At 40.6% G+C, this 26,471-nt stretch overlaps 3 protein-coding genes across 3 annotated transcripts; 2 read left to right on the top strand and 1 right to left on the bottom strand.

Annotated features, from left to right (window-relative positions):
- Positions 1-2,125: 2,125 nt before the first annotated feature.
- si:dkey-82o10.4 (uncharacterized protein LOC797793 homolog) lies at positions 2,126-5,951 on the top strand. The gene is made up of 5 exons (XM_046315339.1): positions 2,126-2,694; positions 2,899-2,970; positions 3,151-3,277; positions 3,510-3,654; positions 4,815-5,951. The coding sequence occupies exons 1-5, from the start codon at positions 2,266-2,268 to the stop codon at positions 4,897-4,899; spliced, it is 858 nt and encodes a 285-aa protein (XP_046171295.1). The 5' UTR covers positions 2,126-2,265; the 3' UTR covers positions 4,900-5,951.
- Positions 5,952-8,515: 2,564 nt separating this feature from the next.
- Positions 8,516-16,158, bottom strand: efhb (EF-hand domain family, member B). The gene is made up of 13 exons (XM_046316024.1): positions 15,961-16,158; positions 15,742-15,804; positions 15,336-15,479; positions 14,735-14,915; positions 14,505-14,615; positions 14,136-14,265; positions 13,917-14,000; positions 13,713-13,780; positions 13,370-13,524; positions 11,023-11,230; positions 10,676-10,897; positions 9,097-9,278; positions 8,516-8,798 (listed from the first exon to the last, which is right to left on the bottom strand). Exons 1-13 carry the CDS (start codon positions 16,027-16,029, stop codon positions 8,652-8,654), a joined length of 1,764 nt encoding a protein of 587 aa, XP_046171980.1. The 5' UTR covers positions 16,030-16,158; the 3' UTR covers positions 8,516-8,651.
- Positions 16,159-17,658: 1,500 nt separating this feature from the next.
- Positions 17,659-25,757, top strand: LOC124005328 (ras-related protein Rab-5A-like). The gene is made up of 6 exons (XM_046314469.1): positions 17,659-17,828; positions 18,785-19,013; positions 19,215-19,366; positions 23,770-23,892; positions 24,032-24,125; positions 24,232-25,757. Exons 2-6 carry the CDS (start codon positions 18,848-18,850, stop codon positions 24,345-24,347), a joined length of 651 nt encoding a protein of 216 aa, XP_046170425.1. The 5' UTR covers positions 17,659-17,828; positions 18,785-18,847; the 3' UTR covers positions 24,348-25,757.
- The last annotated feature ends 714 nt before the right edge of the window (positions 25,758-26,471 follow it).

Consider the following 26,471-nt stretch of genomic DNA (forward strand, 5'->3'; position numbering starts at 1 on the left):
TTTGGCAATTGTGTGTAATCAGAGCAGCAATAGATTGTATTATTTTTGCTCCATTCAACCCACAGATGTAAAAGCATTTTAAACTGACATGGATAATTACTATAATACTCTCAGAAAGGTTTCCATATCTGAACGCAATTTCAATAATCAAGTGCTGCGCTAGCAATTATTTATCAATAAAATGACTTGCAGAACTTAAAGGGGTGTGGACACACGCAGGCGTCTCTCCGCTTGTTTTCATGCGTGGGAATATTATCTCAAACTAGAATATATTATCCGATTAATTCGCCTAAATACTAAAAGGAAATTGAAATATCAAGCAAACACAAATGTTCGTGACCTGTAATCACCAAGAACAGCGGGAATTTAATTATGTTTTGGTCTACTGATCAAATTTCAGCTTTTGAGACAATGATTTTGTGCACCTGTGCACAAACATCCGACTGAAAACAAAGCTATTTGAACACAGTTGTATGTTTACTCAACCGTTGCAGTGTTTTTTTTTCTCTCTCTTTCTCTCGCTCTCTCTCACACACACAATGTAGGCCTAAGCATTTGTGGGCCTCACAATTGTGCTCCTCCTGTACTCCCTGTTACCCATGACTGCGTGGCCACGCACGCCTCCAACTCAATCATCAAGTTTGCAGACGACACAACAGTGGTAGGCCAGATTACCAACAAAGACAAGACAGCATACAGGGAAGAGGTGAGGGCCTGGCAGAGTGGTGCCAGGAAAATAACCTCTCCCTTAACATCAACAAAACGAAGGAGCTGATTGTGGACTTCAGGAGACAGCAGCGGGAGCACGCATCCATCCACATCGATGGGGCCACAGTGGAGAAGGTGAAAAGCTTCAAGTTCCTCGGCGTACATAGCACCGGTGATTTAAAATGGTCCACCCACACAGACAGTGTTGTGAAGAAGATGCAACAGTACCTTTTCAACCTCAGGAGGCTGAAGAAATTTGGCTTGGCCCCTAAGACCCTCACAAACTTTTACAGATGCACCATTGAGAGCATCCTGTCAGGCTATGTCACAGCCTGGCATGGCAACCGCACTGGTCAGCCTAACGCATCACCGGGAGCACACTGCCTGCCCTTCAGGACATCTACAGCACCTGGTGTCAAAGGAAGGTCAAGAAGATCAACAAGGACCTCAGCCACCTGAGCCACAGCTTGTTCACCCAGCTACCATCCAGAAGGCGAGGTCAGTACAGGTGCATCAAAGCTGGGACCGAGACACTGAAAAACAGATTCTATCTCAAGGCCATCAGACTGTTAAATAGCCATCACTAGCCGGCCTCCACCCAGTACCTTGCCCCTAACTTAGTCACTGTCACTAGCCGGCTACCACCCGATTACTCATCCCTGAACCTTAGAGGCTGCTGCCCTATGTACATAGACATGGAACACTGGTCACTAATAATGTTTACATACTGTTTTACCCATTTCATATGTTTATACTGTATTCTAGTCAAGTCCAACCTATTCAACTATTGCTGCATATACACTATTCTATCCACATTTCCTGAATGCTCAAATTCTAATAGTTCACCTAATTTCAGTTTATGTAAAAACAAAACAAGCAAGTATAATGTAGAGAAACATTGTACCATCGAAACCACTATGAAATATTTTTTCCATAACCAAAAATACTGTATTTTAAGATTACATTTACATTACATTTAAGTCATTTTAGCAGACGCTCTTATCCAGAGCGACTTAAAATGTTTGAAGCTGGTGTACAAAACTGAAAGTAAAAGATGCAGAAACGAAACTTAACAATGGAAAGACTAAAAATAGCACATAGAACAGATCTACTGCTTCTTAGACATGCTTTCAAAAAGAATGACAGATCTTTAACTCAAATTTCTATGTGCATTTGGTCGTCACCCAAAAAGTTACATATCGCAGCTTTAAAGGCATGGTTCTGGAATGCAACGTTTTAGAAATAATACTTTACAGAACTTCTGCAATTCAAGGTTCCATTGGGAATATTTTACGCTCAGAAACTTGCATATTTTCTCCCGACAATTTTAGTTGTGAAACTATCCATGTACAAGACTGAATTATAGACATTTAGTTCCCTCTACTGGATATTGAAGGTACAGTAAATGTTATGTATTTTCCATAAGGATTATGGGTACAGCATCGGACAGTTACATAAGTTTGCCGGAAGAACCACACAGGAGAATGCATATCGCTTTCTATCAAAATCCAGAATGAAAATTATACTATATCGTTTTGCTTTCGCAGGTGCGTTGGCATGATGCAGCGGTTTACATGTATCGCCACGTGCGGTGAGCTCCGCGGGTTAGTAAAGCGCTCATACGTGTCATCGCTGGCCTCCCCCTTGAATAGGACCTATACCACAATGCCAAAACAGCCCCTATGCCGTTCATCGACGTCTATCTATACGTGCACCGCGGGTCCGCTTGGAGAACCGACCGCACGATGTAGCTTGCATAACGTGCGGCGACAAAGTGGGGTTTTCTCTCATGAGAAATACAGACACTACTGCACAGAGAGCGAGAATGAACGGAAGCGCATTGGCGGCCATGGTCATCATGGCATCACAGTTGTCGGCATCCCCGATCCACTCACGTGGATTCGGAATAAAGTCCACATCTACTTGATAGAACTCTATTTTCAATTGGGCATTAACAATGTGGAATTTGACAATGGAGTCAAGCAGGTATGGTTTCTCGGGTGTTATATATAGGCTTCTCTTTGGTATATCATTATATCCCTTATTGGATAAGGGTTATGTCACTGTAACTCAATGTATTCATCATATTTATTATTTATATTATTATTATATTATATATGTTTGGGATATTAGAAACTACACATTGGCAAATATGAACTAAACACTTGACTGACCTGGTCTTTGCAATAGGCACTGGTCCATGTCTCCACCATGATGTCCAATGGCAACTTTGAGGAGCTGAGAGGGTTGGTATCAACAGAGGTAGCCTACCGGTACTCATACCATCTCCAAAGTCCTATTTTATATTCATCTAAACTATAGTCTATTGTAAAGACGAAGTGTTGTGTCCTGTTTTAGATTCCTTTATCAGTTTCCTGACGAATCAATGGCCCCAATTATAGCCATGTCCCATAAGCTGTGTCTTATCTGGTTTCATTTCAGATGGTGGTCTATGCGCAACAGAGGTGTAGGGCTCTGTCAGAAACCCAAAGAAGACATCTAGCTATCTCATTGGACGATATTATATTTATTCTGCCAGAGGAAGTTTCCGTAGTTTTTGATTCAAATGGTATTGCTGTGTGTGTGTGTGTGTGTGTGTGTGTGTGTGTGTGTGTGTGTGTGTGTGTGTGTGTGTGTGTGTGTGTGTGTGTGTGTGTGTGTGTGTGTGTGTGTGTGTGTGCGTGTGCGTGCGCGAGTGTGTGTGTGAGTTAGTGTGATGCATAACTTTGTCCTACTTCACTGTTTCTGTATATTTGTCTTTTGTTAACTCTCTGTTTTCCTGCTTCCTCTGTTATTCTCAGGTAGGAAGTTTTGCTTCATTGTGATGAGGTTCTGGCATATGTCCACTGCTGATGTTCCTGAGGACCCGGAGAGTACCAAGATATTCAAAATGGCCGCCACTGAAGAAGAAGGCCCACAGAAGAAGATAGTGACAGCTGTCTATGAGTAAGCATGGCATCCAACTAATCAATATTCATTTCACGCATCCAAATGTTTGGATTATAATTATTAAGTCTCCCTAAATTTTAATTAAATATGTTTAAATATGAATTAATTACTTTTTAGTGCTGTGTCTCCACCAATTCTTAATCTCTTAATCTATCTTGATGGATAAACGAAGAGATTTGATATGCGAGAGTTTGTCAATATTTTCTTTACTTTCTCCATGTCTGTGAACCCACAATAAGTAATGGAAACATTTAACCAAGAGACTTAATTTTCTGCATCTCATAGAGAAGTTTGGGGGAAGTATGGAGGCATACAAACCTCTACGTGAGATAGTTAGTTATATTGTGTATAAAGAAAGCACATTGTAGTTGCTCTTGATTCTTTAATATTTTGTTTGTATTACGTCTCATAGTATTGTAGTGTGTTATGACAGCCATGTTGACAGTGTAATTAATGTGTTATATCACTTCCTAAGTGCTATAAAAGTATGCCTATGGATAACCAATTGAAGAGAAAGTTTCAGTGCTGTAACTTCTGATTTGGTCTGAATCACTTACGCGATTTACTCCAAGCACAATGACAGGAATTAAATCCACCTCCGATCCACAGAGTAGGATCAAGCTTCTTCTCCCATTCCTGATCAGAAATCCTGTTAGGAATTGGACCACACGGTTTGGTTGTCATACCTAATACCCACCTATCTAGTTGGCCAGAATCTCACTCTCATTGTTTCAGGTCTTAAACTCTTTTCTAAAAGCCTGTCATACTTCCTATGTTTACCCTTTCATTGCTGAGACACAGTTTGGCAGGATAAGAGAGCTCTGTTAAGATGCTTCACCTTATTTTCAAGGTGATGGTGGGAAGATTAGTTTGGTTGTTTGTCAGCATTGGTTTCAATGGTCTTCCCTCAGCTGTTTGGAAACAACTTTTCTCATTTTCAAAAGTATACTCTATAAACAATATTTGTCGTCACACTCTCTTGCTCTCTCTCTGTCTCATTCACTCTACTTCTCTTGTCCCTTTGCAGAGGTGCTAAAACACCATAGAACAATCTAAAGCAATTCCTATTAAATCTAATTTGAATGTGTTTCTCTCCCTCTCCCCCCTTTCTCTCTCTCTCTCCCTCCCTCCCTCCCTCCCTCCCTCTCTCCTCTCAGATTTCACCGGGAGCTGACCAGGGGAGCTGAACCTGATTGGACAGTCACTAACATCTGGCACTGGCACTGGAAACAGATTGGGTGATTGGACAAGACCCATGAACACCTCTGTCACCAGGACACAGCATCAGACCAAGCATACACAGCACCGTTGACCTAATTCAGTTCCGACAACATTCAACTCTACAAAACATTATTAACCAACAGGACTTCAATCAGCAGGACCATTGTACTCAGCCAAGCGCACACAAACTCAACTGAACCATTACAAGTCAACAGAAGAGTCACCTTGAATCCTAGCTGCTTTGTAGGGTGGACTGGATGGAACCAGAGCCCTACACACTGAAATACAGATGTATTATTTCTCCCTAAGTTCTCCAATCTGAGGTTTGTTGGGAACAATAGACTTTATCTGAATCTCCTCAGCATGAACAATTAGTGCCTACAATAACCCTGCTGTTACAGTTTGTCCCAGAACAAAATAAACTGCTTCATGGTTTAAACTGTTGTTCTGTATTGTCCAGAAACAACTTAGTTGTCTGATTATTCAGCAGTGAAATTGATGCCGCATAGCGTCTATAAAGGTAGGACACAATTAATAAACACAACAATCCTCAGCAGAAGGGGGCGATAGTGTTACACAAATCACAATATGAATGAGTGTTTATTGAAAGCTGTTGGATAATAACTGGCAAGTCCCTTTATCATCGTATAGGTGCTTATATGATACACATTTTACACGAGTGACTTCGGTTTAGTTTGGGAAAAAACAAGGATAGGATAGTATACACATACCGGTCCCACTTTAAAGGAAGTACAACTTGTAAAGGCTTTATATAGCATAAATGCTTCACAAATAATCTATGAGCACATGTCATACAAAGTGTGTTATGTCACATTTGGCAATTCACCCTACAGTGGTAATGGTTATGTCACCTTTTATGCATCAGTTATAGAGTATGACAGATGCTTAGATGATTATTTGTGAAGCCTTTATGTAGTGCTAGTCCTTTTTAAGTTGTACTTTGTTTCAAGTGGGACCCAAATATCTGACATTGTGATTAAATATCTCAAAGGAATCACAGATGTCGGTGTACTATAATGTATGATACCAGTGCCAAAATCAGACATCCTCGATTAGGCCGTCATTGTAAATAAGAATTTGTCCTTAACTGACTTGTCTAGTTAAATAAAGGTTAAATAAAATAAAAATCTAAAAAATAACACTGACAGGCTATTGAACACTGTGTTTCATCCAATTCTCTCAACTCTTAAATCACACTATTAATGATGCATCAAATAGAGAGACAATTCCTTCATTAGTAAGCATTCATTCATGCATAATGAAATATGAGTGTGGATTATCATAATTTCCAGGCGTGGTAATATGGGCAGGTGCGTAGGGGGTTCTGGTTAGAGATGCTTCCTGGTTATTCCTAATGTGATTATGAGTGTGGATCGCTTTACTTATGTTAAAATGCTAGTGAATATGTTTATAGCATATTAGCCAATTCACCACACCAGGGTGTCAGATTGTTAAATGGTAATTTACAGTAGTAGAATCATTCAAGTGATAAACCACAGACAAAAGCTAATGTGTTGTGTTTATTAACACATATTTCTGTGTTGTTGGGATTTGACATGGATTAGTGTATGCACACTGTACCTTTTATTCATCTGGTTATTCAAGTTGATATTGTTCTCCAAACAATTACTTCAATATGCCGTCAGTACAGTAGGTGGGTGTTTTCGCACGCCTGTGTGTTTGTGTGTCTAAGGCTGTGGCCACATATTTAATTAGGATTGACAGATTGACATTATAAACACTGACTAATAAAAGAGTAAATGTGTGTGTAAATCTAATCAAAGAGTGCGACAGAATAAATAGGACTTCAAATGATAAGACTCCGATGGCATGACGGTACTCATAATTCTCAATATTTACTTAGGTTTCAGGAGTAGATACTGTGTATTATCACATGCAGGAAGGGTAAGCATTCAGTTAGAAGCAGAAAAAATGTATTACTTATTCTAGCAACAGCGTATTGCTCTCAACATAAGAAAATACATTATAGTCCACAATCAAAAATAATTTTAATGACAGTTAATATGACAATTAATAGTTAGTCTCACAGGAAAAAAAGAAGTATAACACTTATGTAGTATACAGTGCCTTGCGAAAGTATTCGGCCCCCTTGAACATTGCGACCTTTTGCCACATTTCAGGCTTCAAACATAAAGATATAAAACTGTATTTTTTTGTGAAGAATCAACAACAAGTGGGACACAATCATGAAGTGGAACGACATTTATTGGATATTTCAAACTTTTTTAACAAATCAAAAACTAAAAAATTGGGCGTGCAAAATTATTCAGCCCCTTTACTTTCAGTGCAGCAAACTCTCCAGAAGTTCAGTGAGGATCTCTGAATGATCCAATGTTGACCTAAATGACTAATGATGATAAATACAATCCACCTGTGTGTAATCAAGTCTCCGTATAAATGCACCTGCACTGTGATAGTCTCAGAGGTCCGTTAAAAGCGCAGAGAGCATCATGAAGAACAAGGAACACACCAGGCAGGTCCGAGATACTGTTGTGAAGAAGTTTAAAGCCGGATTTGAATACAAAAAGATTTCCCAAGCAGCACTGTGCAAGCGATAATATTGAAATGGAAGGAGTATCAGACCACTGCAAATCTACCAAGACCTGGCCGTCCCTCTAACCTTTCAGCTCATACAAGGAGAAGACTGATCAGAGATGCAGCCAAGAGGCCCATGATCACTCTGGATGAACTGCAGAGATCTACAGCTGAGGTGGGACACTCTGTCCATAGGACAACAATCAGTCATATATTGCACAAATCTGGCCTTTATGGAAGAGTGGCAAGAAGAAAGCCATCTCTTAAAGATATCCACAAAAAGTGTCATTTAAAGTTTGCCACAAGCCACCTGGGAGACACCCCAAACATGTGGAAGAAGGAGCTCTGGTCAGATGAAACCAAACTTGAACTTTTTGGCAACAATGCAAAACCTTATGTTTGGCGTAAAAGCAACACCCTGAACACACCATCCCCACTGTCAATCATGGTGGTGGCAGCATCATTGTTTGGGCCTGCTTTTCTTCAGCAGGGACAGGGAAGATGGTTAAAATTGATGGGAAGATGGATGGAGCCAAATACAGGACCATTCTGGAAGAAAACCTGATGGAGTCTGCAATAGACCTGAGACTGGGACAGAGATTTGTCTTCCAACAAGACAATGATCCAAAACATAAAACAATATCTACAATGGAATGGTTCAAAAATAAACATATCCAGGTGTTAGAATGGCCAAGTCAAAGTCCAGACCTGAATCCAATCGAGAATCTGTGGAAAGAACTGAAAACTGCTGTTCACAAATGCTCTCTATCCAACTTCACTGAGCTCAAACTGTTTTGCAAGTAGGAATGGGAAAAAATTTCAGTCTCTCGATGTGCAAAACTGATATAGACATACCCCAAGCGTCTTACAGCTGTAATCGCAGCAAAAGGTGGCGCTACAAAGTATTAACTTAAGGGGGCTGAATTAGTTTGCGCGCCCAATTTTTCAGTGTTTGATTTGTTAAAAAAGTTTGAAATATCCAATAAATGTCGTTCCACTTCATGATTGTGTCCCACTTGTTGTTGATTCTTCACAAAAAAAATACAGTTTTATATCTTTATGTTTGAAACCTGAAATGTGGCAAAAGGTCGCAAAGTTCAAGGGGGCCGAATACTTTCGCAAGGCACTGTATGTAATACTTGAAGTACATTCTTTCACGGAATAGATACTGAGGTGGTAAAAGATACTATTCAGATTTAATTAGCTTGAATTTCCTTTAGAACGTCCCGGAAAATCTCCACACACACGTCCCCAGTGGGGTGTCTCATGGATGCCAGTTTCCACACCTCCTCAAATGTCTCCGCGGAAATACTCACGCCCACATTTCGGAATATGTCAGCAATCTGAAAAGGAAATTGAGGCGGAAATAAGAATCAGAAGATGTCTTTCACAAATGATTTGCTTATGCTCCATCCTATTTCAATAACATTTTGTGTCAATCACTTCTCCAATGGCAGAATTGTTCATACCAATTATATTTTTTTAAACAACGTTTTTTTCCCTACATTTTGAATGCTGTAACAAAATCCCACAAAACCTCCACATGGTACTGTGTGTCCCAGTGCTATTCTATAAAATCTACTAGACCATAGCTTTCTTTCTCTCCCTTGATTCTTCAGTGGGTTTATTGGTATTCTGTACCTCCTCTTTGGTGCGGGGGCAGAAGAAGTGCTCCTTGTGGACTCCCCTTAGGGAGTGCAGCGTAGGATACAGGAGGTCAAAGGCTGTGGTCTGGTCACCGTAGTTAGTGCTGTCGCTGACGCGCTTGATCCGCGGGGCCGCCAGGTCGGTGCGCACTGTGGGAGTTCCGTACATACGATAGTCTATGTGGAAAGATGTCAGAATTATACAGTGAGAATGTGATTCACACAATGTCGAGAAGCAGGGGGAAAAGGACTACCAGTCCATTGTAATGCAAAGATACAAATGTCAGAAATCGTGTGCTGAATCTCGGAGAAATGTCCGTCCCTGAATCTTTTTTGGAGAAGTATGGGAATTACACTACCATTCAAACGTTTGGAGTCGCTTAGAAATGTCCTTGTTTTTGAAAGAAAAGTGGATATTTTTGTCCATTAAAATAACATCAAATTGATCAGAAATACAGTGTAGACATTTTTAATGTTGTAAATTACTATTGTAGTTGGAAACGGCTGATTTTTATGGAATATCTACATAGGTGCACAGAGGACAATTATCAGCAACCAACCCTCAAAACACCAGTCTCAACGTCAACAGTGAAGAGGCGACTTCAGGATGCTGGCCTTCTAGGCAGAGTTGCAAAGAAAAAGCCATATCTCAGACTGGCCAATAAAAAGAAAAGATTAAGATGGGCAAAAGAACACAAACACTGGACAGAGGAACTCTGCCAAGAAGGCCAGCATCCCGGAGTCACCTCTTCACTGGTTGACATTGAGACTGGGGTTTTGCGGGTATTATTTAATGAAGCTGCCAATTGAGGACTTGTGAGGCGTCTGTTTCTCAAACTAGACACTCTAATGTACTTGTCCTTTTGCTCAGTTGTGCACCGGGGCCTCCCACTCCTCTTTCTCTTCTGGTTAGAGACAGTTTGCAATGTTCTGTGAAGGGAGTAGTACACAGTGTTGTACCAGATAGTCAGTTTCTTGGCATTTTCTCACATGCAATAGCCTTCATTTCTCAGAACAAGAATAGACTAATGGGTTTCAGAAGAGAAGTCTTTGTTTCTGGCCATTTTGAGCCTGTAGTTGAATCCACAAATGCTGATGCTCCAGATACTCAACTAGTCTAAAGAAGGCCAGTTTTATTGCTTCTTTGAAATCAGCAAAACCATTTTCATCTGTGCTAACAATTGCAAAAGGGTTTTCTAATGATCAATTAGCCTTTCTAAAATGATCAACTTGGATTAACTAACACAACGTGCCATTGTGATGGTTGCTGATAATGGGCCTCTGTATGCCTATGTAGATATTCCATTTAAAAAATCTGCTGTTTCCAGCTACACAAGTCATTTACAACATTAACAATGGCTACACTGTATTTCTGATCAATCTGATGTTATTTTCAAATGGACAAAAGAAATGTGCTTTTCTTTAAAAAACAGGAAATATCTTAGTGACACCAAACTTTTGAACGGTAGTGTATATCAAATTCTTCATGCATCTTTCACCTAAATATCTATTTACTGTAATTTGAGGTAAACCTGGACAGTGAAGTGTTACAAGACAACACAACCACAACTGACCAGTTGTAGGGAGACCACCCACGACAGCCCGGATGAGAGAGGAGGAGGTGATGAAGCGGTCCTGGATGGTCCTGGGTCTGTTGAGGGTCTTGGGGGTCTTCAGCATGCTGCCCACCTCTGCAGGCTCCAGGTCCTCTGGACTGACCAAAGCCTCTGAGGCTGCACGTCTCACAGGGAGAGTCTCTCTCTGCATGTTATCTGGGGCTGTGCTGGTCTTACACTCTGACGTAGAGTTGTCAATCAAAAGGGAATAGAATTACTGCCAGTCCACCAATCACAGAACATTGACTTGAATGGGAATGAGCCTTCTAGTAATTATATTTATATGCTTAGACACTGTAACTAACCACTGGTCAGAATGCGCTGCTCCACTTTACTGATGGGCATTTTGTCCTTCCAGTTGAGGAAGTTGGCAAACTCCAGGAAGTTGATGAGTCCGTCTTTGTCCACGTCACAGTACTCCATCAAGTCATCCAGCATCGGCCCACTCAGGTCCAGGTTAAACTGACGACACACGTCCTGCAGGTCCTCCTTGTCGATCACACCCTGACCCTTCTGTGGAGTCGCGCACACACACACACACAAACGCACGCACGCACGTAGCACACACACAGACAGACTGAACAGAGGTTGTGTCTATCTCAAACCAACATAATATTATCAAAGACAGTACAGTATGAAGATATCTAGAAACTGATTATCCAATAGAAATCCCAGATCATGCTTGTAGGCGATGTCATGGCGACGTTGGTTAGCTAAGCTCATGCGCAGAAACATCTCATCAGGTCTAATGGTAGTCTCACGCCAAACTGCGCATGTGCAGGCAATCAAATCAGTGGCACTCCTTCGATATTAAGTAGTTTTTTTTATGAAAATGTGTCAGCCACTTTCACAAAGTTGGAGTACTAACATGGTCAGCTACTTTCGACATTGGCTTGAATCTAGGTTGTTCCTTTAGATTCCAGGAAAATCAACAACTAAGGAATCATTTTTCACTTCTCCCATTGACTTGCAGACCCCAAACCCATGTCTGGTCGGTCGAGTCTGCTTCGCAAAGCTTTCCCAGAAGTATTGCTATGTTGTGCCTTGGGTTAGGAAATTCTGTGATATTATCAAGTTAATACAGTATATACAGTGCATTCAGACACCTTTGCTTTTCCCACATTGTTACGATACAGCCTTATTCTAAATTGTATTAAATCGTTTATTCCCCCTCATCAATCTACACACAATACCCCATAATGACAAAGCAAAAAAAGGTTTTTAGACATTTTTGCAAATGTATTACAATGTTTTTTTGAATCTACATTTACATAAGTATTCAGACCCTTTACTCAGTCCTTTGTTGAAGCACCTTTGGCAGGGATAACAGCCTCGAGTCTTCTTGGGTATGATGCTACAAGCTTGGCACACCTTTATTTGGGGAGTTTCTGCCATTCTTCTCTGCAGATCCTCTCAAGCTCTGTCAGGTTGGGTGTGGAGCGTCTCAGCACAGCTATTTTCAGGTCTTTCCAGAGATGTTAGATCGGGTTCAAGTCCGGGCTCGGGCTGAGCCACTCAAGGACATTCAGAGACGTATCTCAAAGCCACTTCTGTGTTGTCTTGGCTGTGTGCTTAGGGTTATTGTCCTGTTGGAAGGTGAACCTTCGCCCCAGTCTGAGGTCCTCAGCACTCTGGAGCAGGTTTTCATCAAGGATCACTCTGTACTTTTCTCCATTCTCTCTATCCTGAATAGTCCCCCAGTCCCTGCCGCTGAAAAACCTCCCCACAGCATGATGCCGCCACCACCACCATAGGGATGATGCCAGGTGTTCTCCAGACGTGACGCTTAGCATTCAGGTCAAAGAGTTCAATCTTGGTTTCATCAGACCAAAGAATCTTGTTTTTCATGGTCTGAGAGTCCTTTAGGTGCATTTTGGCAAACTCCAAGCGGGTTGTCATGTGCCTTTTACTGAAGAACGGCTTCCGCCTGGTTACTACCATAAAGGCCTGATTAGTGAAATGCTGCAGAGATTGTTGTCCTTCTGAGAGGTTCTCCCATCTCCACAGAAGAACTCTGAAAATCTTTCAGAGTGACAATCAGGTTCTTGGTCACCTCCCTGGCTTAGACCCTTCTCCCCCAATTCCTCAGTTTGGCCAGGCGGCCAGCTCTAGGAAGAGACTTGGCGGTTCCAAACTTCTTCCATTTAAGAATGATGGAGGCCACTGTGTTCATGGGGATCTCCAATGCTGCAGACATTTTTTGGTACCCTTCCCCAGATCTGTGCCTCCGACACAATCCTGTCTTGGATCTCTAGAGAAAATTCCTTCGACCTCGTGGCTTGGTTTTTGCTCTGACATGCACTGTCAACTGTGGGACCTTATGTGTGTGCCTTTACAAATCATGTCCAATTAATTAAATTTACCATAGGTGGACTCCAATCAAATTGTAGACAAATCTCAATGATGATCAATGGAAACAGAATGCACCTGAGCTCAATTTCGAGTCTCATAGCAAAGGGTCTGGATACTTATGTAAATAAGGTATTTGTTTTTATTTGTAATAAATTTGCAAAGATTTCTAAAAACATGTTTTTGCTTTTTCATTATGGGTTATGATGAGGATTTATTTATGTATTTAATCCATTTTAGAATAAGGCTGTAACGTAACAAAATGTGGAAAAAGGGGTACCTTCCGAATGCACTGTATGTTACCTTGTCGTAGTGCCTGAAGGCCTGCAGCAGGGAGTTAAAGTGGTGGAAGTTGACCTTCTTGAGGTGCTGGCGTACAGCACTGACCAGGGTGCGGCGTCTGTCTGTGCCTTTCTGGTACTCTGCTGGAGGGGTTGAGTGGAGAAGGTCACCTGCACCTGTGGAGAAAGTTAAACCAAATTCTTAATCTTCAAACAATAACAAAAGGCTTACATTTTGGTCACCCCTCTAGACTAAATTATAGCTTGACCCATTTTTACCAATTTCATACTGGCATTGTAATAGAAAACTCAATATGTGTCCATTTATGAATATGTGTCCTTTTATTAATTCAAATTTGACTCACCAAAGTCATCTGGCCGCATCAAGATTCCAAATGTGTGACCTGCTGGCACTTTCAATGTGTCTGCTATGCTGTAAAAGGCCGGGAACAGAGGAATTAAAGCTGCTGTAGTAGCTTGGCATGAGTTGTGCAATACACAGGTCTGGAACGTACATTGAACAGGCATTTAACTAGATCTGCATTAAAGAGTTAATGTGATATACTTACGGGTCATGCACTTTGCCAATCTGTGGCTGTGTCCTTTCCCTGAAGTCATCACATCTCCGAGAAACAAACTTTGCACTGTTATGCCTATTGGAAAAATAGCAGTACACAAATCAACATTTGATGTCATGACTATTGGCAATGCATTGTGTAACACTGAATGGTGATGAGCGATAAGAAGTCAAGTGTTTTGAATAAACATAAGCTAGGATAAGTGCTTACTTCTGAGTATCACACAACCAGTGGAGAGATTTGGAGACACTGCGTCCATCGTTGTGGTGGGGAGTAGGCACTCCGAACCTGCCATCCTTTCCATAATGGCTCCACTTGTATTTCCTATCAACCTGTTCACCTGGGACACAACACAGTTATGATGGATTTACCCAGGCTAAAATCAAACAGAGAAATATCGACTTGTGTGTTTAACCACTGGCTATGGTGTTTCTTCAGAAATGTGTCTGAAAATTATGGGTGTTAAATCAATGTGTTAAACAACATGTTGAATAGCATATAAAAGACTTTCAAGCCAAAATCAAGTCCCCATTTGAACACTGTCAGAAGCAAAGAGAGACAAATGTCCACAATACTCACCGACAAAGTAGGCATTGTGGGAGCGGATATAAGACTGGTGTCCCTCCTGAGCCTCTGTCGCCACCTGCTCCGCACTTTTAGGTGGGTTGATAATCACACCTGCAGCTGCACCTGGATCAGAAGGAACACACTTGTACATGAAGGCTTGTGGATATGTCTTTCAGTCATAATATGAATGTTCATCGTGACACATTGTAGCTTCTAGGGTCTTTCTTTATTGTCTGACTCACTTTTGGGGGATTTCACACCAAATGTGGCGTTGCCAATGTCGAGACAATTTGGAAGCCCAGGGCTTTGATCATGTGACCTGCCCAGGGGGGCTTTTTGATTGGTGGAATACCCAGCTTCACTGATCTGATGTAACCTCTGTTGATAGATGGTCTTAGGTGGTGGGTTGATCACTAATCCACCCTGTAGGAAATACAGGAACAAATGCGACCATACCAATTCCATGAATGAATGTGTGGATGATCTCTACCATGTTAAATGCATCTACAGATGTAGGATCTTCATTTTAGCCAGTTTGCTACAGCAGGAAAACAATCCTGCAACAACAGGAAATTTGAATTATTATGTGGATTATAATTAATGGACATTTTCTGTAGCGTTTGATACATTTTTTGTTAGGGCAAATCAAGTCTGGAAATAAGAAACTTTAGAAGCATTTTTAAACCATGAAAACACTACACGTTTGCATTTCCTGTCATGCAGTAAAAATTCTCAGCAACAAAATAGTGATCAAATTAAGATCCTACATCTGTAACATGAAAACCTGAGGCTAGTTATCTTAAAACTCACAATACATGTCTGTTTATTTAGGCCTCTACTCACAGAAATAGAAGCTTGGCTGCTCACTCCATGAACTAGAGTACTGGCAATATCAGGGTCGTTGGCTTTCCCATGGAACACTCGGATAGCCCCTGCACCTGGGCGTGTTGTGTTGAGAAACTTCCTCACTACTGGTGGGGTTTGGGGCTTTAAAACGAAGGTGTGAGACAGTGAATATACACCCACACAAACAGACACATGCACTTGTGCACAATCCCCCCCCCCCCCTAAACATGCTGCTGAGGCAAAAAGGAGAATGACAAAGGACTGCACTGTACATCCCAGGCACGTCAGATCCTATTGTATATTACCATTCAGGACAGTTTGGTAGTGATGTTAATTCAGTTAGTGTGTTGATCCAGCTATATCATAATTATGTTTATTATTTGGCAGCACGATCTCAACTTACCTTGGGTGATATTTCTTGTAAGCAAGTCTTAGCTCTGTCACCTACAGGAATAAGTTTCCCAGCCTAGGTGACATGGGGATATCATAGACATACAGTATGGTAACATGCATTTACAGTAGACCGCATCATATACGCACATCTTGCGAGATAAAATAGTTACCAGATGAATCAGTCAAACACAAAGAAATAACTAGGCTACCAAGCCTATTTGCTTGTTACCCTTCGAATATTCGGTAAACTTTCGGTGTATTTCCAGGTGTTGGTTGCATTCCTTTCTATCATATTCATAAAGTTAGCGTATCAACAAGTTGCTATAAAAAATATGTAGCCTACTCAACACGGGTTTACATGTCTAGTTGCTAGTTACAATGTTTAATTCTGAAGAGAGAAGCTTAAGATGGCTACTTTGTATCGAATTCCAGGACATTCTGATAGAATGTTTATTTCGAGTCACATGGCAACCGCCACTAGGAAACCGAGGCTTGATCTGATTGGCGCTATAATTATAGGCTTACTGTGCAAGCGTTCTAGAATAAAGACACCAAAATTGTTATAATTACTATGGCAATAAAAATAAATAAATAATACTTTTAAAAAAATTTTAAAACATTTTTAAAATGTATTTTTTACTATGCGGGGAAAATATGACTCCAGCGTAAAGAGGTCAATCGAACTCGATCAAAACAATGGAATTGACATGGAAACGCGTGGGGAAAAGATCCGTGAGGGAAATATCCCAATCTTCCCATTGCCTCCCAGCAAAATGTGCCTACATTTAGGCTATTGTTTGTGTATTTCACACTATGTTGAGGTAAAAATTGGAGTATAATGCATGTATAGATGTCAACCCCAGCACATGTTCATGTCATTGTCACCAATCAACGACAGACTACCACTACTGATTTCTGCATGCTAGTTATGCTAGTTTATCTGAAAGGGAGTTAGCATTTAGCAGACACTTATTCTAAACCTAAAAAGGGACAACTTCTAAAGCAAAAACAGCTAAATATATCCTAATCGGACTCAAGTAACCACATTGTGGGCCTTCTACAATGCATACATCATGACGGATTTGTTGGATGTGCGCCAATCTGGGCAATGAAAACTCTGCGTTCCATTTACCGCATCTATGCTGATTTATGTTATGGTGATTTAGAATGTATTGAATAATGAAAGTTTTTGTAAACAAAAAATATATATATATATAATTTAATGACTTGTCTTTGAAACTGATAAATGGAAACAATTTTTTCAGACCCAAACTAATAAATGTTAAAGAAACAATGGTTAAATCCCAACCAACCCCAATTAAGAACTTGTATGATTATGAACATTGCAAATGCATGCCCATGTTTGCCTTTAGCCTACACTTTGACAGTATGGCATGTTATGACATAAAGATGCATACGTCATATGTTAAAGTTTTTTTTTGTGAATTAGCACACTTGTGTAACATTTCCTCTTTGCCTTATAAAACGATTAGTTTCCCTGATCCTTTCATTAAAGAGCCAATCTGCAGTTGCTACATTGATTTTTGGACTTGTAAATTAATTATATGTACCAATTATTTCTTTAAAAATATAACTTATAAATGCCTATTGAACTTAGTTCAACTGTCGGACCCCATCAGAACCCTAAATATACGTTTGTTTTACTCCAACAAAGTACATGTAAACAAACGTTGTATAACCTCAAAACATAGTTCAAACTATAATGTTGATACCATGGATGGCCAGTCCTTGTATCCATAGATCTGTCTATTAATTTGAGAGCTGTTACATTTCTCCAGTCCCATCCCTCAGATTTTACCGAAACAGTGGCGGTGTGGTATGTTGTTTCAAGTGCAGATTGCCCCTTTAACACGTTCACAAATTGGAACACGAGTGTGTGATTGGTTTATTCTCAGTGCTACGTAGCCATTCGATCTATCATACACTTTGCCATGCAAAACAAACGGGAAGTTGAAAGAAGTGGGAAAGGGACAAGTTTTATGAAATTTCTCGCTCTGTGAATATATTTCAATGCCCGAAAATATTATTTTTTGGAAATCCATTCAACTACCTAGCTAGTTAGTTAACTCGGATAGGGTAAGTAGATATCATTCTCGCTAGCTGATTTACCGGCAGAACTAGCTTGCTAGGCCGAAAGCTATGTTTTGTTAGCTAGCTCACATCAAATAATAAACAAACAGAGTGACCCGTTCATAATATACATAATATATCGTTGTGAGTTGGTCATTGCAATGTGTATGTATATGTGTGGCTAGCTTCCTAGTTACTACGTATTTGCGTGTGTGAAGCAGGGTGAGGTGTGGTTCAACCTTATGTAGTTTACGAACAGTAAGACCGATAGCTTTCGTGTACGAGCTAGCTTAGCGAACTAGCTAAATTATTCAATATACTGTGTGTAGTTAGCTAGCTATAGTAAACTAGCTAACAGTATACGTCATGCCACCTAATCTAAATAAAGCTAGTTATCTAGCTGTAATTGGCTGGCTATCTAGCGTGAACTAGCTAGCTAGCTAACCAATTTGTCTAAAACAAGATTGGACCAATGGGTGGGACTGAGAAAGCAAATCATTATTTTTCGACGGGCACAGTGCTTGTTGATAGCAAGTTTGAGCCGCCATCCTAACTGACTAGCTAGCTAGTCAACACTGGTTATTAGTGGGCAAGACTGACGTAACACGAGTTCGAACCACATGTCTTCACTGCAATTATTTTTGGCTAGACATGGGCTTGTTATGTTTACTTGTTGGGTCAGTTAAGAAATAAGTGTAATATAGTCTTTGTAAACAAGTCTAAAGTTACTAGCTAATAGCCAAGTGAAAGTCACATTTCCAAAGATTGTCTAGTTTTATGTAGCTACATCCTGTGATTCAATGATATTACAATGATGATCAGAGACAAAGCTAATTAAATCATTTCTATCCAATTAAACGTCAAAGTTGATAATTATGTATTTTGTATTTGTTTTCCCCACACTACTTTATTCACTGTTGATCTGTTGACAATTTAAGTAATGTGACATCTCATTTTGGCAGTTCTAGGAGTGACCATTCAAGCAGTACTTCTGCATCCAGAGCAAGAGACTGGGGTGTAAGGACATGGCAAGTAGGGGTGGTGCAACACGACCCAATGGGCCGAACACAGGCAACAAGATCTCCCAGTTCAAATTAGTACTCTTAGGGGAGTCCGCTGTGGGAAAGTCCAGTCTGGTACTTCGTTTTGTCAAGGGCCAGTTTCATGAATTCCAAGAGAGCACAATTGGAGGTAGGCTGATCTGACATCTTCTATTCATGTGTTAGTGGAATGGACATAACCCAAAACCACTATTTTTGTCCTGTGGTGATTCTCACTAAATTCTGTAGGTTATGCAATCTCCCATGATATATATTAGTTCATTGTTGGAAACTGGACAGCCAGCTGCAAACAAAATTCTAAATGCTGCAATGACTGTAATTCCCCTCTCAGCTGCCTTCCTGACTCAGACAGTATGTTTGGATGACACAACAGTCAAGTTTGAGATCTGGGACACAGCTGGTCAGGAGCGCTACCACAGCCTAGCACCCATGTACTACAGAGGTGCCCAGGCTGCCATCGTGGTCTACGACATAACTAACAAAGTGAGTCAGCAGCCGGGTTTATGCACTCTGTCACACATTATAAGAGACTTATAAATTAGGTACATTGCATTTGGAAAGTATTCAGACCCTTTCCCTCAATCTACATACAATGTCCCATAATGACAAAGCGACAACAGGATTTTAGACATGTATTAAAAATAAAAAACAGATACCATAATGACAAAGTGATTAAAAACAGAAATACCATATTTACATACATTTGAAGTCGGGGGTTTACATACACCTTAGCCAACTACATTTAAACTCAGTTTTTCACAATTCCTGACATTTAATGCTAGTGTCAGTTTAATGCTTATGTCAGTTAGGATCACCACTTTACTTTAAGAATGTGAAATGTTAGAATAATAGTAGAGATTTATTTCAACATTCCCAGTGGGTCAAGTTTACATACACTCAATTAGTATTTGGTAGCATTGCCTTTAAATTGTTTAACTTTGAGGAAAACTTTTCGGGTAGCCTTCCATAAGCTTCTCACAATAGTTTTGGTGAATTTTGGCTCATACCTACTGACATAGATGGTGTAACTGAGTCAGGTTTGTAGGCCTCCTAGCTCACACACGCCTTTTCAGTTCTGCCCACACATTTTCTATCGGATTGAGGTCAGGGCTTTGTGATGGCCACTCCAATACCTTGACTTTGTTGTCCTTAGGCCATTTTGCCACAACTTTGGAAGTATGCTTGGGGTCATTGTCCATTTGGAAGACCCATTTGCGACCAAGCTTTATCTTCCTGACTGATGTCTTGAGATGTTGCTTCAATATATCCCCATATTTTTCCTCCCTCATATGATGCCATCTATTTTGTGAATTGCACCAGTCCCTCCTGCAGCAAAGCACCCCCACAACATGATGCTGCCACCCCCGTGCTTCACGGTTGGGATGGTGTTTGACTTGCAAGCCTCCCCCTTTTTCCTCCAAACATAATGATGGTCATTATGGCCAAACAGTTCTATTTTTGTTTCATCAGACGAGAGTAAATCTATCCCAAAAGTACAATCTTTGTCCCCATGTGCAGTTGCAAACCTTAGTCTTGCTTTTTTTATGGCTGTTTTGGAGCAGTGGCTTTTCCCTTGCTGAGCGGCCTTTCAGGTTATGTTGATTATATGACTAGTTTTACTGTGGATATAGATACTTTTGTACCTGTTTCCTCCAGCATCTTCACAGGGTCCTTTGCTGTTGTTCTGGGATTGATTTTCACTTTTCGCACCAAAGTACGTTAATCTCTAGGATACAGAACGCGTCTCCTTCCTGAGCGGTATGACGGCTGCGTGGTCCCATGGTGTTTATACTTGTGTACTATTGTTTGTACAGATGAACGTGGTACCTTCATGCGTTTGGAAATTGCTCCCAAGGATGAACCAGACTTGGAGGCCTACCATTTTGGGGTCTTGGCTGATTTATTTTGATATTCCCATGATGTCAAGCAGAGGCACTGAGTTTGAATGTAGGCCTTGAAATACATCCACAGGTACATCCCCAATTGACTCAAATGATGTCAATTAGCATATCAGAAGCTTCTAAATCCATGACATCATTTTCTGGAATTTTCCAAGCTATTTAAAGGCACAGTCAATTTAGTGTATGTAAACTTCTGACCCACTGGATTTGGGATACAGTGAATTATTAGTGAAATAATCACTGTAAACAATTGTTGGAAAAATTACTTGTCATGCACAAAGTAGATGTTTTAACCGACTTGCCAAAACTATAGTTTGTTAACAAGAAATGTGTGGAGTGGTTGAAAAACAAGTTTTAATGACTCCAACCTAATTATGTAAACTTCTGACTTCAACTGTAAGTATTCAGACCCTTTGCAATGACTCAAAATTGAGCTCCAATGCATCCTGTTTCCATTGATCATCGTTGAGATGTTTCTACAACTTGATTGGAGTCCACCTGTGGTAAATTAAATTGATTGAACATGATTTGGAAAGGCGCACACCTGTCTGTAAATGATGGTGGAGTGGCCAGATGGAAGCCCCTCTTCAGTAAACGGCACATGACAGCTCGCTAAAGGAATATCCGACCATGACAAACAAGATTCTCCTGTCTGATGAAACCAAGATTAAACTCTTTGGCCTGAAGGCCAAGTGTCACGTCTTGAGGAAACCTGGCACTATCCCTATGGTTGTGGCAGCATCATGCTGTGGGGATGCTTTTCAGCTGCAGGGACTGGGAGACTAGTTAGGATCGATGGAAATATGAACAGAGAAAAGTACAGTGGGATCATTGATGAAAACCTGCTCCAGGGGACTCAGGAACTCAGACTGGGGTGAAGGTTCACCTTCCAACAGGACAATGATCCTAAGCACACATCCAAGACAACACGGGAGTGGCTTTGGGACAAGTCTCTGGATGTCCTTGAGTGGCCCATTCAGAGCCCGGACTTGAACTCGATTGAACTTCTCTGGAGAGACCTGAAAATAGCTCCCCATCAAACTTGACAGGGTTCAAGTCAAGTGTGCCAAGCTTGTAGCGTCATACCTAAGAACACTTGAGGCTGTAATCTTTGCCAATGGTGCTTCAACAAAGTACTGAGTAAAGGATCTGAGTACTTATGTAAATGTGATATTTTTTGTTTAATAATACATTTGCAAAAATTTCTATGCCTGTTTTTGCTTTGTCATTATGGGGTATTGTTTCTAGATTTTATGAGGGGGAACAAACAATTGAATCCATATTAGTATAAGACTGTAACGTAACAATATGTGGAAACAGTCAAGGTCCGAATACTTTCCGAATGAATCAAATCAAATCTAAATGTATTTGTCACATACACATGGTTAGCAGATGTTAATGCGAGTGTAGCGAAATGCTTGTGCTTCTAGTTCCGACAATGCAGTAATAACCAACAAGTAATCTAGCTAACAATTCCAAAACTACTACCTTATAGACACAAGTGTAAGGGGATAAGAATATGTACATAAAGATATATGAGTGAGTGATGGTACAGAGCGGCATAGGGAAGATACAGTAGATGGTATTGAGTGCAGTATATACAGATGAGTATGTAAACAAAGTGGCATAGTTAAAGTGGCTAGTGATACATGTATTACATAAAGATGTAGTAGATGATATAGAGTACAGTATATACATATGAGATGAATAATGTAGGGTATGTAAACATTATATTAGGTAGCATTGTTTAAAGTGGCTAGTGATATATTTTACATCATTTCCCATCAATTCCCATTATTAAAGTGGCTGGAGTTGAGTCCGTGTGTTGGCAGCAGCCACTCAATGTTAGTGGTGGCTGTTTAACAGTCTGATGGCCTTGACATAGAAGCTGTTTTTCAGTCTCTCGGTCCCAGCTTTGATGCACCTGTACTGACCTCGCCTTCTGGATGATAGCGGGGTGAACAGGCAGTGGCTCGGGTGGTTGTTGTTCTTGATGATCTTTATGGCCTTCCTGTGACATCGGGTGGTGTAGGTGTCCTGGAGGGCAGGTAGTTTGCCCCCCGGTGATGCGTTGTGCAGACCTCACTACCCTCTGGAGAGCCTTACGGTTGTGGGCGGAGCAGTTGTCGTACCAGGCGGTGATACAGTATTAGGTACAGCTGAAGACATTTTGTGAATATTTAGCGGGAGTTTGAAGATTATGCCCTATATAATAAGCCTAGTTGAGAATCTGAAGAAAAGATTGAGAAAAAGGCTAGCCTCGTTTTGCTGACATGTTTTCAAGCACTTTTCTGTAGTTCTTAGATTTGACAAGTCTAAAATATCCATATTCATTTAATTTGGTCCTAACAAACCTGTCACATCTAGGGTACTTTTGTTTTAACAACTTAATTGAGGGGCTGTCAATGTTTTGACCCCTAGTTGCACCACACTTTCCCAAACCATCTTTCTGTTCGATGTGTAAATGTATATGTTATGTTGTAAATGTTTCTGATACCCTGTGCCGCTATTTTGGCCAGGTCTCTCTTGTAAAAGAGATTAACAAACCTGGTTAAAAAAATTAAAGCGCAACTCCAATGAGAAATTCTATTTTGATCCCCATGTCTGATTTTGCTCTTATTTGCTGAGACGTTTGCTGGGAAGTTGTTAGAACATTGTATTTCATGGAAATAAGATGTCAAAAGAGCTTGGTTTTCTAACTCAAAAGTTTTGTACACAAATCTTAAGCCAATGTTTGGAGCAGAGCATGACTTCAACTCAGCAATATGATACATCTCATTGACGAACTCCCCATACATGTAAGCTGGGGAACATTATATCTAATTGTCATATTTTATAGAAGTTCTCCTTTAACGAGGCCACGTCTTGGATATCCTGCAAAGTCAATCGCATAACCAGGGAATGAAGGGAGTGGTTGTGTTGTCATTCTTCCGCAAGGACCTTGTTATTTTCTGACTTAATCTCTCGTCCTCTGATGTTTGCCAGGAGTCCTTTGCACGAGCAAAGAACTGGGTTAAGGAGCTTCAGAGACAAGCCAGTCCAAATATTGTAATAGCGTTGGCTGGGAACAAAGCTGACCTTGCAAACAAACGAGCATTGGATTTTCAGGTTTGTGCCAGTGAATTTGCTATTGAACATTACACTGTGCTAGTTTTATTCTCACTGGAGTCATCATACAATTTGACCTATAAGGCAGTTAAAAACAACATTTGTTGCATATTGACTGATTTTGGTGGTTTTCTTCCAGGATGCCCAGTCATACGCAGAGGATAACAGTTTACTGTTCATGGAAACATCAGCAAAGACCTCTATGAACGTTAATGAGATGTTCATGGCTATTGGTAAGTGTTTTATGTTCCATGTTCATTACACTTAGTTTGAAAATGTTAAAGATTCTATCAATCTGATAATACATATGTAATAAAAAAAATCCCTATTGCTTCACAGCAAAGAAATTACCCAAGAACGAGCCTCAAGCTGCCGGAGCGAACAGTGGACGGAACCGGGGAGTAGATCTTACGGAGACAGCTCAGCCAGCCAGCCGCTCCTGCTGCAGTACCTAAACCTGGCCCACTCTTCCTAACTCTGAATCACATCTGGACATGGTGTTCCCCTTCCTGACATCAGACCTTCCACCTCTCGTCCTTTCTCCTGGGAATAGCTGAAGACTCTGTATAGCTGCATTTCTAATACTTTGTTTGGTTTTACTTTTCATTTTAAAGTGTATATCAGTATAATGTATGCATGTATCACTACAAGGCCTAAAACATTTTTTATTTTTATTTTTTTACTTCAGTTGGAAGACTAGCCCCTATGAGAGAGAGTAAGCAGTGTGTGTGTGTGACTGATTCCCTGATGAGAAAGTGTAACCTAGGTCATAGGGTTATTGGACTGGGGGTAAAAGTGAGTTGAGTGTCATTCCAACCAGAACAAATCAAATTCCCCCATTGTGAAATGCCTGGAGGCTATGACAGTTTGTACTGGGTATAATACCATTATTAAAGCAGTGTCAGGTAAGGACTATCAAATCAAGCATTCCCCCTTGCACCTGCTGCCGAGACGACGACATCTCCGTCTGCAGAGAAGTTTGGCAAGAACATCCAACGCCATTACACCACTGGCCCACTGCAACCGGTTGAATAGGATAAAAGGGTGGTTTTGTGATTGGATGGCTGGTGACTGCAAGTTTGTCACATCTATGATGACTGCCTTGTGCATCATGGGAAGTCCTTCTTCAAACCACAATATTCTCTGGTTGATACATTGATTTAAGGAAGAACACTGAGACAGTTGGACATGCTCAGACAAGTTTTGTAAAATGTCTAGTCCTTTGTTTCCCCAAACTGTTATTGTTCAGTTATCAACTTGTCAGAATTAGTGGTGTTTAAAAGTATTTCACAAACCATGCACCAACATAAGTCTTGACTATTACCTATCATCCATCATCTGTGGAATTTTACTCTGTTATATAGGGTGTTGCAATGTTGTCTTCTACCAATACAGCTTGGAGGGCATAAGCTTGTCAGGAAAGTATCTAGAGATTCTGAACAATTTTACAGTATGTAGGTCTAGGTCAGCTATGGGTTTGTTACCTTGTCACAAACAAACTGGTTAAATGCTAATCAATGGTGTTCTTTTTAAATATGTAGTGTTATTAACAATTCAATTGTATCTCCTGTGTCTTGTTACTTTTCTCAATGGTCTGTTCATATTTGAGAGGACTATTGCATTGCACAATTGTTGGTTATAATTTTAATTAATGACTGGCCATTACAATTTATAAAACTGATGCACTGTGTCGGACTTGTTAAACCTATTGCCTCAAACAACCGGAAGTGGTACTAACTGACTGGTAGTCTTTCTGAAGCCAGGCGGATTTAACCATGTCAAACATGACTAGTGAAGGATCCGTTTGAGTGTCAGGGTACATGTCAATAAATTAGGTATATTGTATGCCTTTATGTTTTTGATATCACAAGAAATGCCAGAGCTATTCATTCTCTGCAAAACTTGAAAAATTGGTCTGAAGTTATAATTACGTGGTATATGTTTGGTTTGTCAACTCCTTTGATTGAGAGTGTTTTCTCTGAGCACATCCAATCCCTGAATAAGTATGACCATGACTGAAATGTTTTCCTTTGAACCTGAGACCAACACTGTCCACTAGCTCTCTACAAATGTCAGCTGCAAGGCACTCGTAGTTCAAGGTGAGATTCTTCAGACTGTCAGCCATAGTTTCCTTCACATTGACCTCACTCCTGCTGCAGGACTGAGGATTGATGTCTCTCTGTTTCCTCTGCATTTGCATATCTCTAGCTACCCCCCATAGTCTCTGGCATGTCCAACTCTGGTGGGTTGTCCTCATCCTTGACACTGGAAGGTTCTTCAGTATCAAAAGTAGATGACCCTGGTCTTGACTGAATCTGAAACGGACAAATCCTTAACAGTTTGCATGAGGCACAGGGTCTTCAATATTAATTTCTGTTGAGTCAACTCAATGACAGTCAGCTCTCTCAGCCACTGCATGATCATCCAATACTTCCCAGAGGCCACTGGACGCTAGGACCAGCAGCTGGTAGGATGGGTCTGTGGGCAGCGACACAGTAAGGCACAGGGATGACTGACTTATGCTTGCGATCGCCATAATGACTAAGCACTCGAGTGGCCTTGGTCAGCCCCTCCACTAG

Source organism: Oncorhynchus gorbuscha, linkage group LG19 (assembly GCF_021184085.1).
Source record: "Oncorhynchus gorbuscha isolate QuinsamMale2020 ecotype Even-year linkage group LG19, OgorEven_v1.0, whole genome shotgun sequence".
NCBI lineage: Eukaryota > Metazoa > Chordata > Actinopteri > Salmoniformes > Salmonidae > Oncorhynchus > Oncorhynchus gorbuscha.

What these genes read in the sequence shown, in the direction of transcription:
- efhb (XM_046316024.1), bottom strand. Translation starts at nt 16,029, where the DNA reads ATGAATATGATAGAAAGGAATGCAACCAACACCTGGAAATACACCGAA. An exon ending in ATTGGCAAAGTGCATGACCC is followed by an intron (nt 13,781 to 13,916) that starts GTAAGTATATCA and finishes GGCCTTTTACAG; the next exon opens with CATAGCAGACACATTGAAAG. An exon ending in CCTTCAGGCACTACGACAAG is followed by an intron (nt 11,231 to 13,369) that starts GTAACATACAGT and finishes GCGACTCCACAG; the next exon opens with AAGGGTCAGGGTGTGATCGA.
- LOC124005328 (XM_046314469.1), top strand. Translation starts at nt 18,848, where the DNA reads ATGGCAAGTAGGGGTGGTGCAACACGACCCAATGGGCCGAACACAGGC. An exon ending in CCAAGAGAGCACAATTGGAG is followed by an intron (nt 19,014 to 19,214) that starts GTAGGCTGATCT and finishes TTCCCCTCTCAG; the next exon opens with CTGCCTTCCTGACTCAGACA. An exon ending in AACGAGCATTGGATTTTCAG is followed by an intron (nt 23,893 to 24,031) that starts GTTTGTGCCAGT and finishes GTTTTCTTCCAG; the next exon opens with GATGCCCAGTCATACGCAGA.
- si:dkey-82o10.4 (XM_046315339.1), top strand. Translation starts at nt 2,266, where the DNA reads ATGATGCAGCGGTTTACATGTATCGCCACGTGCGGTGAGCTCCGCGGG. An exon ending in TTGACAATGGAGTCAAGCAG is followed by an intron (nt 2,695 to 2,898) that starts GTATGGTTTCTC and finishes TCTTTGCAATAG; the next exon opens with GCACTGGTCCATGTCTCCAC. An exon ending in CGTAGTTTTTGATTCAAATG is followed by an intron (nt 3,278 to 3,509) that starts GTATTGCTGTGT and finishes TGTTATTCTCAG; the next exon opens with GTAGGAAGTTTTGCTTCATT.